The 18,215-nt window shown below is 36.1% G+C and overlaps 2 protein-coding genes across 5 annotated transcripts in view; one reads left to right on the top strand and one right to left on the bottom strand.

The window, feature by feature from the left end:
- LOC126872362 (POU domain, class 6, transcription factor 1) overlaps positions 1-11,263 on the top strand; it is a 210,398-nt gene extending 199,135 nt beyond the window's left edge. For 2 of the 3 annotated variants that reach the window (XM_050632238.1, XM_050632237.1), the window contains 4 exons: positions 271-327; positions 1,454-1,537; positions 9,132-9,268; positions 9,721-11,263. In XM_050632238.1, coding sequence (XP_050488195.1) covers positions 271-327; positions 1,454-1,537; positions 9,132-9,268; positions 9,721-9,845 — 403 coding nt within the window. In that variant the 3' untranslated portion in view covers positions 9,846-11,263. The remainder of the gene's footprint in view (positions 1-270; positions 328-1,453; positions 1,538-9,131; positions 9,269-9,720) is intronic. The other variant, XM_050632239.1, reaches the window with a different exon arrangement.
- Positions 7,167-18,215, bottom strand: part of LOC126872364 (UNC93-like protein) — a 31,881-nt gene continuing 20,832 nt past the window's right edge. Inside the window, exons 5-8 of one of the 2 annotated variants that reach the window (XR_007691954.1) lie at positions 16,651-16,810; positions 16,315-16,582; positions 15,198-15,894; positions 7,167-8,495 (exon numbers count right to left, since the gene is read on the bottom strand). Coding sequence is in view for 1 of the 2 variants with exons in the window: in XM_050632241.1 (XP_050488198.1) it covers positions 15,623-15,894; positions 16,315-16,582; positions 16,651-16,810 (700 nt within the window). In the remaining variant the exon portion in view is untranslated. Of the gene's footprint in view, positions 8,496-15,150; positions 15,895-16,314; positions 16,583-16,650; positions 16,811-18,215 lie in introns of those variants that run through there. The other variant, XM_050632241.1, reaches the window with a different exon arrangement.

Here is an 18,215-nt window from a genome sequence, read left to right as displayed (position 1 = left end):
CATGTGATCGTACTCTGTGGGAAATGTCTAATGTGTAACCTGCCACGGTGGTTCCTGAAACCTGTTTCATTTACAATTATGATTTTTAAGAGATCGAGTACACTATCTTCAACCCTCAAGTTTGACGAATAACATGTCTTTCCAAAATACATATAAAATTACGAAAGGAACCACAGTGGTAATGCTGGTGGCAAGTAGAAACACTGTTTCTACATCCATATAGTATTGTTATCGTAACGACTAATTTAAGCATTGGTGATTGTTCCCCAGTGCCCTGGCTACCCAGATGTACGCTGCCTCGCAGATTGCCTCTCAGCAGCAAGCTACGTACGTTCACCCCTCATGCTATTTAATTTACCTAAAAATCTAAAACTTTTTCAAATCCTCTGGAAGCATAGCAGTTATACCCAAGCATGTGAATCCGTACATTTGGTATCGTCGTGTGCATATGTTAAAAGGCGTACGAATAGCTCGGAATGAGTGTTCTCAACGAAACAATCAAACCTTCGCAGGTTAATTTACCTTTGTTTTATATATATATATCTTTTTTTCATTTTATTACATAAACGAAATTGATACAGGAACAAGCGTACACGCGTACTATGTTAGTACGAATTAACTTCTATCCGAATACTCTCGCCCTGATCTTTCTTCTATTTTTCTGTCCAATGTCTGTCGATCTTCTCTGTTCGACTCTCCTCGTGTTTCGTTAGACGAAACGTTTAGTCGCTTTTTAACCACGTCTTAGTACCATATGGGGCATATTTGGGTATAGCTGCAAAAGCACTATCACTAATTTCTAACTCCGTTTTCTGAGAAAAGAAAAATAAAAAGTAAAATATAAATGAAATGCGAAAGGAGCACTTCTGAAAGTTAACGATTTCTTCGAGCCAGGGCATTGGCAAACTTGGGCATGATGTCGCCAACGCGTAAGAACACGTTCAAGAAATCGCGGAGATCGACGTCCGTCGACAAGAGTGTGTTCCTTTTTAGCCGATCTTCGTCTTGATATTTTTTTTTTTTTAATTCTTTTTGATACTTGTTCTAAATTAATTATCTCAATCTTCACAATAATGAACTTGGTTTACGCTCGTCGCAGAAGAACACTAGCTCTCGAAGCGCGTTGGCAACATCATACACGGTATCACCAGAACCTTTAAGCATGCACGCATTGTCAATGTCCTGTTTTTGAGTCAATGCATGCCTTTTAGTGCTCCTTTAGTCGAACAAAGACGCAAAGAATTTCTGTCAATTCAATTCTATACCTTTTCATTCGAACATAATTACGCGAAGTGTCTTAATTGATAATATTTGTGACTGGTATTTCTAAATGATCGAATAGCGTGTCTTTACGTCTTTGGCGTGGAAAGTGCGATTTCTTCCTTCACGAATTTTCATCTTATATAAGATACGAGATCACAGAACGAGAATCATAACTTATTGTTGGCTCTAGATTCGAAAAGTTGGACATTACGCCAAAGAGCGCGCAGAAGATAAAACCGGTCCTTGAAAGGTGGATGAAAGAGGCTGAAGAGAGGTGAGTATATCTGGAATGTCATTTTACAATTTCAATTCATTTTGTGGATTTGTAATGATGTAAGAAAAAGTAAAGATGTGGCATTATAATCTTACCTCTGAAAAAATCTTCCTCGAACGAATTGATAAACTTGAATTCGACGAAGATCAAATTTAATCAAATTCAAAAATATTTATCGAGACACATTTCACAGAACACTTCTCCTAAAATTTCTAATTTCTTCAAATTTCGTAACATCTAAATACCTTAGGTATTCAAACTGAGATCTTAAATTCGTTAACATTCTAAATTTCTCAATATGAAAAGACCTTAAGTGTACAAATTAAAAATCCATGTCCAAATCCTGGTTAAACATTTCTCCCCCTGAAGCTCGATTACTGTGAAGTGCAATACTACACGAAGTACTCGTCTTCTTCAAAAACAAAGCTTCATTACTTATCGAATGCTTTCCTTAAATTTTCCGAACGTTTTCTTTTTCTTCTAAATTTCTCGATATCAACGGTACTGAAACTGAAATCTTAAAACTCTCCAACAAAGCATTCTCAAGTCAAGCACAATACCAAATAGATATTCAACTCTCTTTTGAAGAACCGAAACTTCTTCCTTTATTGATTGAAAAAAATTAATGATGCTCAGAATCACCTTCAATTTCGTGAAGATCGTCCGATCACGTACAAGATTGCCGTTTTAACGACGTATATCGTAACTCATGATTATCCAACGACCGTCCAACAGGATCTCAAGCAGTGTCCAAGAGCGTGTGAACGCGTGCGTGCTAATTGGTAATTCGCTAATTGAATCCACCTGATTAATTGCAGATCCGCGTCTAATAAATACGCGGAATGTTAATTAGAATGGGGGAAACCGTTAGCGGGATCGTGCTCTCCGCGCTGCTACAGGTACCGCCGGTTTTATTCGTGTCGCGAAAGAAGTCGCCTATCGGCTTCCTCCTTCGAGGTATCGGTTTTACTGCGTGCACCGACGTACCTACACACCGACATCCCACGATTTTCTGCGAACGCTGTATCAGGATCTGTAATTAGCGAAATTTAAAGTTTAATTCATCGTTCGACCGTGGCCGACCGATACAACCGTCCTCATAACGAACGATACGCGGCACGCCGACTTATTTCCATTGCCGTGGATATTCTTGCGAAATTTTCATGGTTTATTGTTGCTTTTGATCTTATGTAGATTAATTTTGTAATATAGGAAATTTGCTTCGATAGGAATAAATTGATGTGAAGTATCGAGTTTTGCAATATGTCACGTAAGGAGGTTTCGGATTTGGAATGTCGCAAATAGTATTTGTGGGTTTTCGTGAAAAGAAATATTGTTTCCTAGAATTATCTATTTAAATGACTATCAGATTTCTTTGCATTCTAAAAGTGCGTATCAATAGTCCGTAGTAACTTTCCCAAGAAGCTTAAGAATCATTAAGCCGCTAAGGTTAAAATATTCTAATCCTAAAAAATTTCTATATGTAGCATTTAGATTCCTCCTGTAGCTTAAGAGTCAAAATCATTAGAGCTCTAATCTAATTCAAATATAATCCAAATCTTAAAAAATTTCGGAACTCTGAAAGCTAATGTCACAAGTCTTCATTAATTAGTGGCAATGTCTAAAAAAAACGTTCATCTTCTCACACAGTGTATATTTTAAATCATCAACTTAAAAAATCATAATTTGCGAATATTCGTAACAAAATATCCTATCTAATCTTTAAATTGACGTTCATATTCCCACGATACAGAATGGTCGTTGAACAAATATTACAATCTAAGAGTATCAATCAATCGAATTTCACGAGTCGGTGACACCTAACACACGGTTTATGGTTTCGATTTCACCGCGATGCCATTTTATTATCGGCAAAAGTGTGGAGAGTATATATACGTGTGTTATATGCAAAAAGATATATATAAACACGTGCAAATACAACAGACGTGTTATAAAATACACATGTACGTATATGTATTTATATATGTAGGGTAGCGTATCGAGGTACGCAGCATGTATCTCGACCGTGAACCGGATGATTCGATGACAGGAGCACGCGGTCATTTCTCTTTTCGCGGCCGAGCCGGCAACAATGACCCATTCCGCATTCCCGCGGCGTAACATCAACAGATTTTCCCAAAACGAACAAAATGATTTGTTGACTATGCATTAACACCTTTGCACGGCGATACAGCGAATCATCCCCGGCGTTATTGGCCCGGAACCGTTTTCCCGTTTAATGATTCGTTCCTTGATTACTCGTTCGTTCAAAACGAAAAGTGAAAGTCCTCTCATTTTCTCTTTTCCGCCACATCATCCCGTTACTCCAGGTAGAACGTGAATGATCAGACGAGGTGTTCATTCTAAAAAAAAATGTGAGAATCTGTGTTTTTTAAATCATTTTCGATTGAATCAAATCTTTTTTTCTCGTTGGAAAAATATTTCTTTTGTTCGACGAACATAATGGGCAATTGTTGAACATGTGATTTTTTTATCTCAATTTCGTCGTAAAATTTTTCTTAAACATATTTATTGGAAAAGAAGTGAAATCGAAGCATAGAAGTTCGATGACTATAATAAAATTGTAAAGAAGACGATGGTGCGTTTCGAAGAAAATATTCGCATTAGAGCAAATAAATAAATGTACGAATAAAGAATACTTTTCATTTCTAACAAAATAGAATGTCTTAATTTTCTACAAACCTTAAATTTGACAATTGTTCGAGAATTGTTAGAAATTCGGAAGGCTCTAGAGACCAAATACTTGTCAAAGTATCCTTCTGTTAAATATTTTTAAATGTCCTACATAATTAAATAATTTTTCCGCAGCGTAATACACCCAATTATGATCATTGCGATCTACGAATTCCTAATAAACCCATTAGACCGTTCCATATACTCATCCGATCTTGAAAAGACCAAAAAATATTCAATTACCACTGGATTTCAAAGGAACTGAGTTCGAAACCGAGCATAGAGCTGGACGTGGAAGGATTACGAGCCTGTGGATCCGTCAGCCGGTTAACGCAGCCGACTATTATCCAACCGATTCGATGACGGTTTAAGCACGGTCATTTCTCTTTTCGCTCGCGCACCAACCGAGCAACAATGACCCATCCTGCATTCTCGCGGCATAGAAGTAAGCGCGACCGTGCCGGCCGCGTCCGGGAAAAATGAAAGCGGCTAGTTTATGCGGTGCACGTGCACGATTTATCTGCCGAGTAATTAAACTGTGGACTAATTAAAATCAGGTTTCTGATGTACCCCTCCCTTCGCAGCTCTCTACCCCACCAAGCTCTTACCCACGATTCCTGTCGTTTCTTCTCCACCTCCTTTTACTGCCTCTTTCTCGTTCCCTCTTTCACTCCTCTGATTCTCTTCCTTATTCTACTTAGAATTTCTATACGGTCGCGTAAACGCTAACACTCGCCAATCCATGGTACACCCACGCCACAATCTCTCTCCTTCTTCGTTTATTTCTTCGTCTATTACGCAGTTTGCTTATATTTTCTCTTCCCTTCTAGATTTCCAATGGCTCCAGGTGTTTCCATAATCTTTCAAATGCTATTTCTTTCCATTTCTCGCCTTTACAAGTCTCTGATTTTATATTTTATATTTCAAAATTTCATTCGCACTATAACGAGACAGGATTGTTACGATTATGTTGTGCAAATTTTAAATCAGTCTGAAAATGTATATAGAAGTTACAAGATATTTATTGCAAATATTTATAGAAAACTTTTATGTCCAAGTCGTATGTGTCATGTAAAAGATTTTGAAATTTCATTTGCACTGTAATGAGAGATGTCGAGCAAATTTAAATTCAATCTGAATATGTATATAGAATTCACAACACATTGATTGCAAATATGCACTCAATAAAAAGTTAGTATACAGTACTTGGTCATCTCAAGCACATAATAAATTTAAGCACATAAGATAATTTAAATATTTGTGCGACCTCTGTGAGATATGTAGTTGCACTAAATATTTTATAACCCCTATGTGTCTTATTCGGATTTGTTTCAAACTTTACCAATAGTATTACCGCGATAGTTAAGCCTCGTTACAGTGCTAATAAAATTCTAAAATCTCGTATAACGCATATAATATATTCATAAAAGGTTTTCACAAGTGTTTGAAGACTTCCGTGAGTTACTGTATATATACCTCTCGGCAAGATTTAAGCTTGTTTAATGCCAGCCAATAAGGAGTTTCTAATAAATATTCGATTAGCTGATTTATTCCAACGATCCAGAGGACGGATTTAGAGGAGACAAGAATCAAACCTCCCCGCTGACTAAGCACGTTTTCAACGTTTGTCTGATAGCACGTACTTGGTCGTGATTCATATTTCAAAAAAAGAAAAGAAAAGAGACGACGTGGTGCGTATTGTCTTGAACGCGACACGTCGGCTCGGTGTTAGAGGCTCCTTTCATTCTTTTTCCTCTTCTCCTCGACGACGACGTTTAATTCTCGCTTCCTCTTGCTTATTCTCTCGCCCTCGCGGATTAAACCTCGCCACCGCGTTTTATCCCTGTCCTTGTTTCTCCTTCGTCTACGTACCTACCGCGTTTCCCCTCTTTCTCTCTTCATTTGGCTTCTCACCTATGAGGGAATACGTGCTCGGGCTAACCCTCGACGCCGGTTTGATTCCACGTTTTCCCTTTCTCCCTCTTTTTCTCTCACTCTCTTTATCCAACCCTCGTCACTCGTCCCGACGAGTTTCCTCTCTTCTTCAGTCAGCTTTTCTCGCCTGCAATACACGCGCGCGATAATAACGTTTCCTTTGGAGGCGGAAGGGTTTATTAAGATTATTGAAAGCGGTGGTAAATTGGCGCAAGAGAAGCAATTACGATATTTGTGACCGCTTTGAAGCGGTCGCCTTTTAATTTGTGTCGCGTGTCTTCAGTTATTGAAAGCTTTGTGCTCCTCTTTTTCTCCTCTCTCTTTCTCTCTTTTCGTTTCTTTCCTTATTTAACTAGCTTTTAATAAGTGCTCGGAACTCGAGCTTGCATTTTAGTCGGCCGTAATGTCGGCAATTGCTTTGATAAACGATTAAAACAATATTCATAATAATACCTACCGTTTATAATTCGCAGACCTCCTTGGAAGATATTTTACCGCTGTTGCATTTTTAATTGCTCCCTTCGAGCGTAGCCTTTCAACTCTTCGGGCGTCGACATTTTTTTAATGGCTGAATTCACATTTCGACGAATGCTACAAACTCCATCAGCCTTTTACACCAATGACTCAAATATAATTAATAAATCGGTGCGCCACTAAAAATAAAGCTCTTGTATAGGAAAAATGTAATTTCCGTATGGTTAATTTTAATGGTTAACATAAATTAATAAATTCTACCACTTCTCGTCAATTACTAGGAAACTAATCTGTTTCCTATACAATATCCGTTCTAATAACGTTTATACCAGTTTTGAAGATCGCTAAAAACTTTCCCTGAATATTATTTGAGTAAATAACGAGTGTTAACTAACAAGATGCCAGTGTAATTGATTTTATTTTATTCAGACTATAACATCTCTAAGAACATTGAAATTTCTCCAACATATTTCATATCTCCAACTAGAGGTGGATTCTTTGTATAAAAATGAATAAAAACCAGATAAATAAAACTACCCGTCATAACTATTTTAATACAATAATAGAATAATTTACTCTGATACAAACATACATAATATTGATACATAAATATTTAACGTATTATCAAGACTTGATGATGTCTACACACAGAACAAGTAAAAGAAACAAATACAATGAATAAATAAACAAAAGATCAGGAATGAAACTATGCCATCGCAATTACCATCTTTAAACGCATTAATATGTTGTAATTCACTCTTAGAACTCTCAGACATTATGACAACAAAATTGTAATATATTAACATTTTACCATTTTCAGCGGCAGCGCGTAAAAAATTCGAAATAAAATATCTCGTTATTCCATCAAGCCTACCTCGTCATTATCTAAATACACCATTAATTTTTCTCCATCAGATTACCATTTTCAACGCAATAATATTTATATTATATAATCTATTTTTCAAAATCGAAATCGAAAACGAAACGGGATTGTTACAACAAATTTATAACATACTGATATTTTACCATTTTTTCCTGAAACGCGTACAAAATTCGAACTAAAACATTTCCTTATTCCATCGAGTCTACCTCATCACCATCTAAATGCCCCATTAATTTTTCCCTATTAAACAGCGGCGTAGCGTGGACGTATCGCCCCGTACCACCCCTACTCGAATCCCATGGTCGTTCGTCAGCCTCCGTTGAAAACTCACCCCCCTGTCCGAGGGGGGTAGCTGGTTTCGAAGCATCGGTTCTTCGCGCTCGCCGGCTTCTCCATTAGCATATTGTTTTCGCGGATTCGACGAAATATCACCGCGCGATGCTAATGGCTCAGCCTGCACTTTTTTCGGCGGGGCTCGACAGTTGGTCATACGGAGTTAAATTAAAAACATAAATTCCACAGCGGCGTCCACCTACGCCTCTATCCCCCCGTCGGCCAACCCTCTGTGTGTTGTGTGCGTCGAGGACGGCCGACCCTTCATCCTCTTCTCTCCCTCCTTCTCGCTCGCCGTCTCTGTCTTTCTCGCTACATTTCACCCTTTCTCACGCGTTTGGCTCGTTTAGTCGCGATTCCCAGCGGAAGTTCTCCTGTTTACGGTTACGAGGTTTTTTCGAAGCGGCAGCGACGCTTCGATCGCTAATTTCATTTGTGCGACGGCGACGTCGCGATACCCTCGACCGTTCCATTCGTGAAAGTTCGTCGGCTAGGGACGCGGGCCAATCAGTCAAGGGGGATGAATGTCTCGCAAAATGCCCACTATGTTTCCTCTTCTCTATTTGTCTATTCTTCCACTTTTCCCTATTTATCCTATTTTTTTATTCTCCTTCCTTTTTGGTTTTACTCGTTGTTTATCTGAAAAAGTTAGGGAATGGATGAAATTGATTAGTTTAGATTTGCCCAAATTTATCTGAATCTGTGATTTTCTATTCTTTTACATTTCCATGTGTATTAATAATCTCTTTTTTTAACATTTTTTTCTTCTTTTTGTTTTTTTGAAAAGAAAGGAATATAATATGGAAGTGGATGAAATCGGTTAGTCCAGATCTGTCTCTTTTTGTCTGTTTATGGCGCTTCCAGTTTCACGAGAATCGCTTTGATGCAGAGAAAGTTTGCCGAGTTAACACACGATCAAATTCGCGTGTTTTGTTTTAATATTTGATTAGAACATGATCGAGGTATTTGCATTGGCACGAAATGAAAATTCAGTTCTCGCAATCAAGTCGGTTTGTCCATAGGGAGCTTCTCCTTCCTCCTTCCCTGCTCTTTTTATTGTCTTTTTCAAGACATTATTTAGTTAACACAGCATATCATTGGGATCATGATGTTCATTCCTGTGACACGCATGTTCATTCTGAATTTTATTTTATTTTATTTTTTTATGTGTCTGTCATTAATAGATATATTTTCTAATTTTGATTTGATTTGTTGAAACGTATAACGTTAATGGATTTTATGGAACAGGAATGAGAATAGTGCGTTTGGTTTCAGGCACAAGAGCGGGCTACATCAGCTGACAGATTTCATCGGCGTGGAAACGAACAAGAAACGAAAGCGACGAACTTCGTTCACTCCACAGGCTTTGGAACTGCTGAACGCTCACTTCGATAGAAATACTCATCCTAATGGTAAGTTTCTTTGTTTCTTTTGCTAATATCGTGCATTCTATGAACGACCATTTCTTTTTTTTTTAAATTGTTATTCGTATTTCGTATTTTAGTAAAGATCTTGATTCACTTTTAACGAATCTTCGAGAAAAGTTAAGTTGTATTAGCATGAAATTGTAATTTGAAATTTTCATAATGGAAGATGTTGATAAAAACAGTTTTCAATGCCTGGGATTCTCACTATAGCGTTATGGGTAGAAATTTTGCAATTGCCATTCTTTACAAAAGTTTAGGAATTCTAACGAAAGGAATTTCATACAGAAACGGTCGTAACCAAGCATTTGACATATTATACAAAGATTCTAAATACGAAAAATTAAAAAATCTCGTTACCTATTAAATACATTCAAGCAAGAAAAAAGATAAAATTCTTTTCAAAAATTAATAATCGTCTTTCTCTGTACTTATTTCAGGCAACGAAATTACGAACTTGGCGCAACGCCTCGGATACGACAGAGAAGTGATCAGGATTTGGTTCTGTAACAAGAGGCAATCCCTAAAGAACGCGGTGAGACTGATGTCGAAGGACGTTGTGTAAAAGTGCTAGGATAAGATTGGTCGCGAACGGAACCAGTGAACAAGAATAATTAAAAAAGAAATGAAGAAGCTTTAAGGACTCGAATTTTACGTTGCACGGATTAATTCCACGAGATTCGAATCGCGTTTACGTTCATCGGTCGCTTTGCATCAACCCAAGGATGGATCGATGAGATTTTGCGCGTGAATTGGGGATTTCGACAACGGAGATCACAGAAGAATGGAAAAAAGGGTTCACCGAATCTCGCGTTAATAATATAATTCCGACAAATCTGCGCGCCCGAAGGAATCGCTTTAAAAAGTCATGTTTCTCGGCGACAACCGGTGAATCATGAAGTTTTAAAGGCGCGCTCTCGACGATCGATGTAAAGATCATTGTGATTGCAGGCGTATACGAGACCTATATGTAAATAGTTTTAAACCTACGATTAATGTGATGTACAGGAGTCGAGCGTTTAACGTTGATAATTGCCTTAACCGCCATCGTCTTATCCGATAAATGTTAAACGAAGAAAGAAGGAAATGAAATCGATAAAAAATTGTAAGATTTCATTACAGATGAAAAGAATGCAGTTTTATTATCGATAGTCGATAAAGAAACGGCTGATGGTAATATACATACTGATAAATGGTACACAAAATGTTATCGATTGATGGTAAAACATAAAATTGACACCTCGTAAGTTTCTAGAAATATAATAGAAGAAAATTCTTGATAAATATTCGGTTATAGAACTCGTGTACCATTTGTCACGGGGCAGAACGCGATAAGACGTAAATCAAACAACAATTATCAAGTCGCGTCTCGGCTCGTGAAACTAGGATAAGTAAATTCCATTAAGTAATCGCACAGATAACGCTAGTTCGTGAAACGATCGAGAAGCTTCCAGCTACTAAGAATCGTCTGTCATTAAGAAACCAACAGACGAAGCACAAAACGAGGATCGTGCAGAAGATATGATCGAAATCTTCTAAATCGTTCCAAAAGATAGAATGATATTTTCTGTACGAAATCCCATCGAGAACCACGAGACCGAGGAACAAACCAGTGTGTTCGGTCCTCTTGCACACAGGAAGGAACATAGTTGAAGCAACGAGAACAGCAACAGTAACAGGATACCAATAATAACAAACAGCCAACAACAGTACCGTCACATTCACATGCCATACACAGCGGGATACAATTCAGTTTGACCACACAGGAAATAGCAACGGAAAAGTTTTGACAGTACCGCCGCTATCGTTTATGACGATCCATCATCCAACTCTTTTTATTTTCATTCTTACCGGTAAAACAACCACTCGTTTACAGGCTTCGTTAGGGAAGAAAAAATGATAAAAAATGTTTCAACCATATTGTTCTCTGGGTGTGCTCGTCTGTAAATTATACTCGTGTATTTAGGCAAAAAAAAAAGAAAATCGATCGAAAAGCAAAAGTCACGAGGGACATGAAGCTAGAGAAAAAAAGGAGAAGAAGACGAAGGAACTTTGTAGCGAGTAAATTAACGCAATAATGTCTTTTTGAAAGTATATTATCGATCGATCATAAGGATCCTCCTGATGCCCTTTTAAAATTCTATTCGAACCCGAGAAAAAGGGACGTTTGAAGGTGGTTTGAGGTTTTTCCCCCGCAAAGTAACATGGAAAAAAAGTACTAGTCCGTAATAATCTGCCATATAAAGAGGTATACGTATTAAACATTTACGCATCTTTCGTTCCTAAATGTTCGATCTGCTTGCCGCTGGTGATTGTATCGATATATTTATATTTGGTACGTGTCCCGTCTTTCTTTAGTGCCTGGAAAATATGCAATCGAATTACCGCTTCAAAAAAGAAAAATTGATTCAATTTTTGCTTTAGCTAGGACAAAAAAATACAGGAAACAACCTTTATCTATAGTATCTCTAGTTAAAGCAAAATATTGAATGAATAGCAATTTTAGGAAGAGTTTCGAATAATCATTCTTCATTCTCAAAGAAAATCGATAGATTGCTTGCTGGATGATTATCATCAATATGGCATCTTCGATTTTCCTATTCCGCTTTCATTCGATTCTCAAGATGAGTGACTTTCAAGAAATAAATATAGAATTGCGCGAAGCTGATCGATATATCACCGATATAAATTCCATGGTAATAAGTACGAGCTGAATATATACCTATATACATATATACATATGCGTGTACATATTATATATGTATATGTGCGTATAACACGGCCATGAAATAGGCAACGTGCACTGGATAAAGATATTAATTCGGTTGCAAATTCACCAATGCAAGGACATTAATGAATAGCAATGTAGTGAATCACAGATGCCGTGAGTCGTCTTTGGCGAACATTTATTTCACTTCCGGTGTACGATTCAAGCGCGCAAATTGAATCGTGTAACAGACACGAAAATGGCGTATTTCGAGCGAAGACGGGACGCGGCACGACCAGGGACAGGTTTCCAATTTCCACAGACGAATCTTCGTATTTAACGCATCCAGAGGAATGGTTCGTTAGTAAAAAAGAGTAAAAAGAAAAAAAGAGAAAAAAATGCAAAAAAAAAGGGAGAAGACGAAGGAGAATGGAAAGAGGAAGAGTAAACTAAATAAAAATAAATTATAATACCACATTTTACGAGAAAAGCTTAAAATATCGACCATCCACGAAGGATAAAAGTATCTCATGTATTCCCCGGTTAAGCGATATAGAAATAATAGCGTTTACTTTTGAATGTGTTCCGCTTCAAGTGAAAGGGCTCTCTTTCTTTCAGTCTAATCTAAACTAAACTAAACTGGAGGGCAGGATAGTCGGTTTTCAAGATAAAAAAAAAATACTATAAAATATATGCGAAAATGCGAAAAAAATAAATACTACAGAAATAGCGCGCGCGACCGATCGACCATTGTTCTCTCTCGACGATTTTTCCTTCCTTGCCGTTAATAAACGATACTGTAGGCGAAACTAAACCCATCCCAAAAAAAATAATAGTATGACACGATTTCTTAAATATCTCTCAACTCGAGTATAATTAAAAAAGAGATAAAAAAGAAGTATTACACGCGTTACATACACAGATATACACGACGATTGTGCGTTTAAAGGAACATAATGAGAAAAAAAAGAGGAGATGATACCATGACACATACATACAGCATAATACATACATACATCGTTCATACAGACAGGTACACATTGTACTTCGATACCCCGCCGTTGTAATGGGCTAATTCAGTACGATTAATTATTAAACCTGAAGATCCTTGCAAGGAGCATAGCTAGGAGCGCGAATGGGTAGCGAGTGTACATATTAAGGCGACACCTAGGGACTGCAATATCGTAAGAATCTAAAAATGCTACTTTTAATAATCGTGACTGCTACGAAGTAGCTATGCACACGACATAACGATGACCAGACGACGACTAGACGACGACGGACGATTTAATGGACGATTTAATGGACCAACTGTGTAATTGCACGGTTGAAACGTTAACGACGAGAAAATAAAAAATCACGTTAGGGTTGGGGGAGGGGGGTAAAAAAATGAAAACTAAATTTGTAAGGACAAACGCGTACGTTTAAGATATTTTACTCTCTAGGATACCATTAAAGATACGAGCAAAGTGATCTGTTCCTAAACGAAGCACACAAAAATGGAGGTAATAGAAGATACAGAAAACTGAATAAGAAAAAAAAAGAGAAAGAAAGATTTGCGGTGTAAAGGAGACAGGGAAATGTATTATAAGAAGAAAATGATGGGATGGTATACGGTTAAGAGTGGAGTTATATGGGGATAATTCAAAATTCAAAATTTTAATTACGGGATAGGGGGGGGGCGTGTATGTTATTCTGTTTGATAAAAGAAAGGGATGGAGTGGGGTGGAACAAAAAGAGAGAGAGAGAGAGAGAAAAGAATGAAAACGTTTGTACAGAGATATTCCGGTTATTAAATTTTGTTATACGAGGAAAAAAAACTAACGGGGAAGAATGGCGCGGTGGATGTTGACGAGAGAATAAATAAGAAAAAAAACTACGAACGAGTGAGGGAGAGTGTGAACAAGAGAGATACTGCTAACGAGAGAGAGAAAACAAATTTACGAATCATGTGTATTTTCTTCGTGAAAAAAAAATTGATATTCAATAGGTCATTACGGAAATATAAACATGAGTATTAAAGAAAAAAAAACGTGAACTGTATTCGTGAGTGTCATATTTCTAAGGAAGATAGATCCACGGGCGAATGTTTTATAGCAGTTTCCGGCCGAATTTTCTCATTCAGGTTGTATCCAGAGATGAAAATACACGCATTGCTAAGCTTGACGAATAAAATAACGAAATTATGTGTTTTCAGAACGAAAGAACAAATAGAAAATAATTTAAAGAAACAGAAAAAAATGATGGAAAATACTAAATAATCGAAGATGAAAAATAAATGACAGTAAACTAAAAAAACAAGAAAAAAAACAAAAAAAATGAAAAGGAAGGTAAGTTCGTGGCACGAACAAAAAGAGGAAACTGCTCTTGAAACATTGCCCAGCGAAACCAAAGTTCCTACTACGTTTTATAAAGTATATAACTGAACTGCAAAACTTGAATTGTACATAAACGAGGGTTAAGCTAGCACACGATCCACAAATACAATCAGCAATCGAACGACGCAAACAGACGAGGGATGCAAGGTCAATTGATTCCACGTCGCGATTCGTTTATTATTTATTAATACGAAATTCAGACAAATTCAAGAAGATCCGCGTAACGGGCCACGCGATATACATCAAGCGGCAAATAATCTTGTAATATACCATCGCCTTCGCAATTTAAAAGAGACGGGGGACAATTGATCGTGACAGCACAATAAACGATGAGCATAAAGCGGAACATACTACGAGAGAGGAAAACGCGTTAATACATACATACATACATACATACATACATACATACATACATACATACATACATACATACAGATGGACACTCGCACAGATACATATTATACATACAATCTGACATAACATACTTCATTACATTTACGAACACATATATACATGTATACATACATAATATACAGAGATACCTACATACATGAGACACATCACGCGTACAGTGAAAAGGAAATTAAGCACATTAAGTATACAATTAAATTAAGCAGCCGTAGCTTTAGCTTGAATGTTAGCACCTAGACACACGATGTAACATTAAACTACGTATTTAAAGAGACAAGAAAAAAAAGGAAAAAAACATGAAGAAGAGACGGAGAAAAGAATCTTTAGCGGTTAAGCGAACTATCTGTGTAAAATCTAGTAGGTGTCCACAAGAATAAAATAAAAACATATATTATGGTACAAATCACACAAAAGATCGTACCTTCAAGGTCCTGACTGCGCCTCCAACCGAACTCTTTCTTGTACATATAATTTTTTATATGCCGATCTGATTTGTGTATGATTTCTATATATACGATATGTATACCGCAATTATAATATTATTCACACCGATAATCCTATTGTCGAGCGTTTTCAAAATAATCCGAAGAATTATCGCTAGTAAAATCAGCTCCTTTTGTTTCTTCTTTAATTCATCGCCCTCTCTTTAACACAATGACTCGATTATAAAATAATTTTACATATCAACAAAATTCCTGTAATTTTCTAGTCACATCATGACGAAGCATTTATACCTGAGAATTATTGTTTTAAACTAACTAACAAAACTGAGGTTCATACAGAGCAACGTCTGACAAGAGATCATATTTCTAATTGAAAGGATTCATTAATTTTATTCTTGTCAACTCAAAGTTTCGTCGTGTCGTTCAATTCGCCATTTGTCACCAATTCGAAATCTGGTTTCGATTCTGGAACCGATCTATCGGCTTTCCCAGTCCACTCGATTATACCGTAACCAATCATTCCAAGACAGAGGATTGCTATTAGACAGTACAGCTTCGTTTGAGTGCAGAGGTAAGGACTGTACACGTATGTGATCACAGAACCTGTGGACTCCCACAGTCGGAAGTTCGAAAAAGCGGCTTCTTCTTTGCCTGGGAACAGCAAACCTGACAGAGCTGGAAGTTGCAAAGATATTTTGGTTCTAATTAATTAAAGACGAGAAAACAGTTTTCATGATTGATTAGATAATCTTAAGATGATGGCAAATAATCAAATATTAACAGAGGATAAAAATAATAGCATTCTATTTTATGAATATTGTATGGAACTGCAAAATAGTGTCAAATTTATAAAAAGATTATAGAAATATTTTTATATGGATTTAGAAGGAATTAATATTTCCTCCAGTCGATAATGTAGAGAGTATTATATACTACTATCAAATGTTCAGTACGAATTTTGCTTAATCAACAGCTAGTATCATCATATAATGCAATTCTTTTTACCGATAAATGATGAAGATAAAAAATACGAATATATTTTGAAAATATATATTTTCAAAGAAGGATAAACTTTAGCAATTATTTAGTGCTCACCGTTTATTTGTACCAGCCACATAGCGTCACAAAGACCCCATAATCCAGACATCAAAAAGAATATTTGATTTTGATCAGGAGTGGGTTTCCAACGCAACAGGAAAGTAAAAATTCCCATGTGAATACAAAAAGCTAATATCATCAAAGGTCTTCTTCCTGTTAGTTTCATTATAGATCCTGTACCTAAAGCAGCTATAGCGTTCGTCACACCGAAACAAATCATTACATAACCGATATTGTTGATTCCCCATGCACATGAGACAAATGACTGAAAAAAATTAATGGAATGTATTAAAAAATTTCTAAGCAAGACATAATAGGACTTGGAGGACTTACAGCATTGTAATCAGCGAATAAGAATGCTTGCTCCGCTCCAATGAATATTATTATTGGCAGTATAAGGATCTGGTTTTTCTCCTTCAATAGTTTCAGTGTCACAGCCAACAATTTGAATCCTGACTGGCCTGTCGCTGATCCTGATCTACCTCTGTCATACCTATGAGTAATATGGTTTTATATGATTTTATAGTTAATTCTTGATTCTTAATTAAATATTTATGTTTTAAAAGATATCTTTAAATAGAAAATTGTTTCTTTACAAAATAGCAATATCTTATTGTGCTTTAAATTGAAAGTTACAGTACCACGATGTTTTTAATTAAACTACATTTCAGAGAGTAAATTTAAAGACAAAGTTATCTCGTAATAAAGTACTAATGGTATCTTAATTGTGCGCAAAATATTCATTTAAAATAGCAAGAGAAAAACTTCAATCTGAGTAACGAAAAATTGAAGGAAATTATCCTTTTAAATCAGTTAAAATCGAACAGCAATACCAATAAATGCAAAGGACATACGAGATAAATATTTCTATTTTCTTTATTTTTTAAACCATATTTGTGACGAATCGCCATATAATGAAGAATCAAACCAATGTGAATGGTTTTTTTTCATCGTGAAAAATCTCGCAAGCTTAAATTTTGAATCACGTTGCAGCAGGCGTTAGCTTCGATTAATCGTTGAAGTTAGCAGCAGTAATTTTTCAAACGGAAACAATATTGCGCTTCTGCCGCAGCTTAATGTGCTATCAATTTCGGATTCCCGAATACGTCAGGATAGACGTAATTTATGACAATCCGAACAATACATTGCACTCCAATTGTAAGTTCGATCGTGAATTACTTTTCCTTCTCTTGGCGTTCATGTATGTATGTTAATTTCTGTATCTTATTGTTAATTGGCGCCTAACGCGTATGTGATATAAATGTATATACAATTCTTTTTTATTATTATATTCAAAGCTAAATTAAATTAGTATTATTACTTGTAATATATTCAGAAATTTTCTAAAACTTAGAATTATTAATATAAAATTGAATATTAAATTTAGATTTGAAATTTAAATTATTTAATTATTCTATAAATATTATAGGTAATATTCTACAGACATTTAGTAAGATAGATTATTTTTTCATAAGTAAAAGAAGATACATATTATATTTACGTATAGAGATATTGAAACTTCATACGCGACCGGAGTATCGGTTTTCAGTATTTTTTTTATGAGGTTTAAATAATTTAGATCTGTTGCAGTTGTTTCGTGAAACGTCCGAGATGGTAAATTTGAAATCTGATACACGTAGAAGTTTACACGGTTCCAAAATTTGGCGATTTGAAATTTAAAAAAGTCGAATTATTTTTGGTTTAGAAAGTTATCAGTATGCAGATCCGGAAATTTTTGGCCTTGAAAATTTGGAAATTTAGAAAGTTTGGAATTTGAAAAGTCGAATCCTCCAAAATTTGTAAATTTGTCATTTGGAAATTTAAGTCTTTAAAAATTTTAGAACTTGAAAATTTTATTAGTATATAAATGGTAACTAGTTAGAATTGTATTACGTTTA

Source organism: Bombus huntii, chromosome 13 (genome assembly GCF_024542735.1).
Source record: "Bombus huntii isolate Logan2020A chromosome 13, iyBomHunt1.1, whole genome shotgun sequence".
Classification (NCBI taxonomy): domain Eukaryota; kingdom Metazoa; phylum Arthropoda; class Insecta; order Hymenoptera; family Apidae; genus Bombus; species Bombus huntii.
The sequence above is the reverse complement of the archived record's forward strand: the minus strand, read 5'-3'. Positions and strand labels throughout refer to the sequence as shown.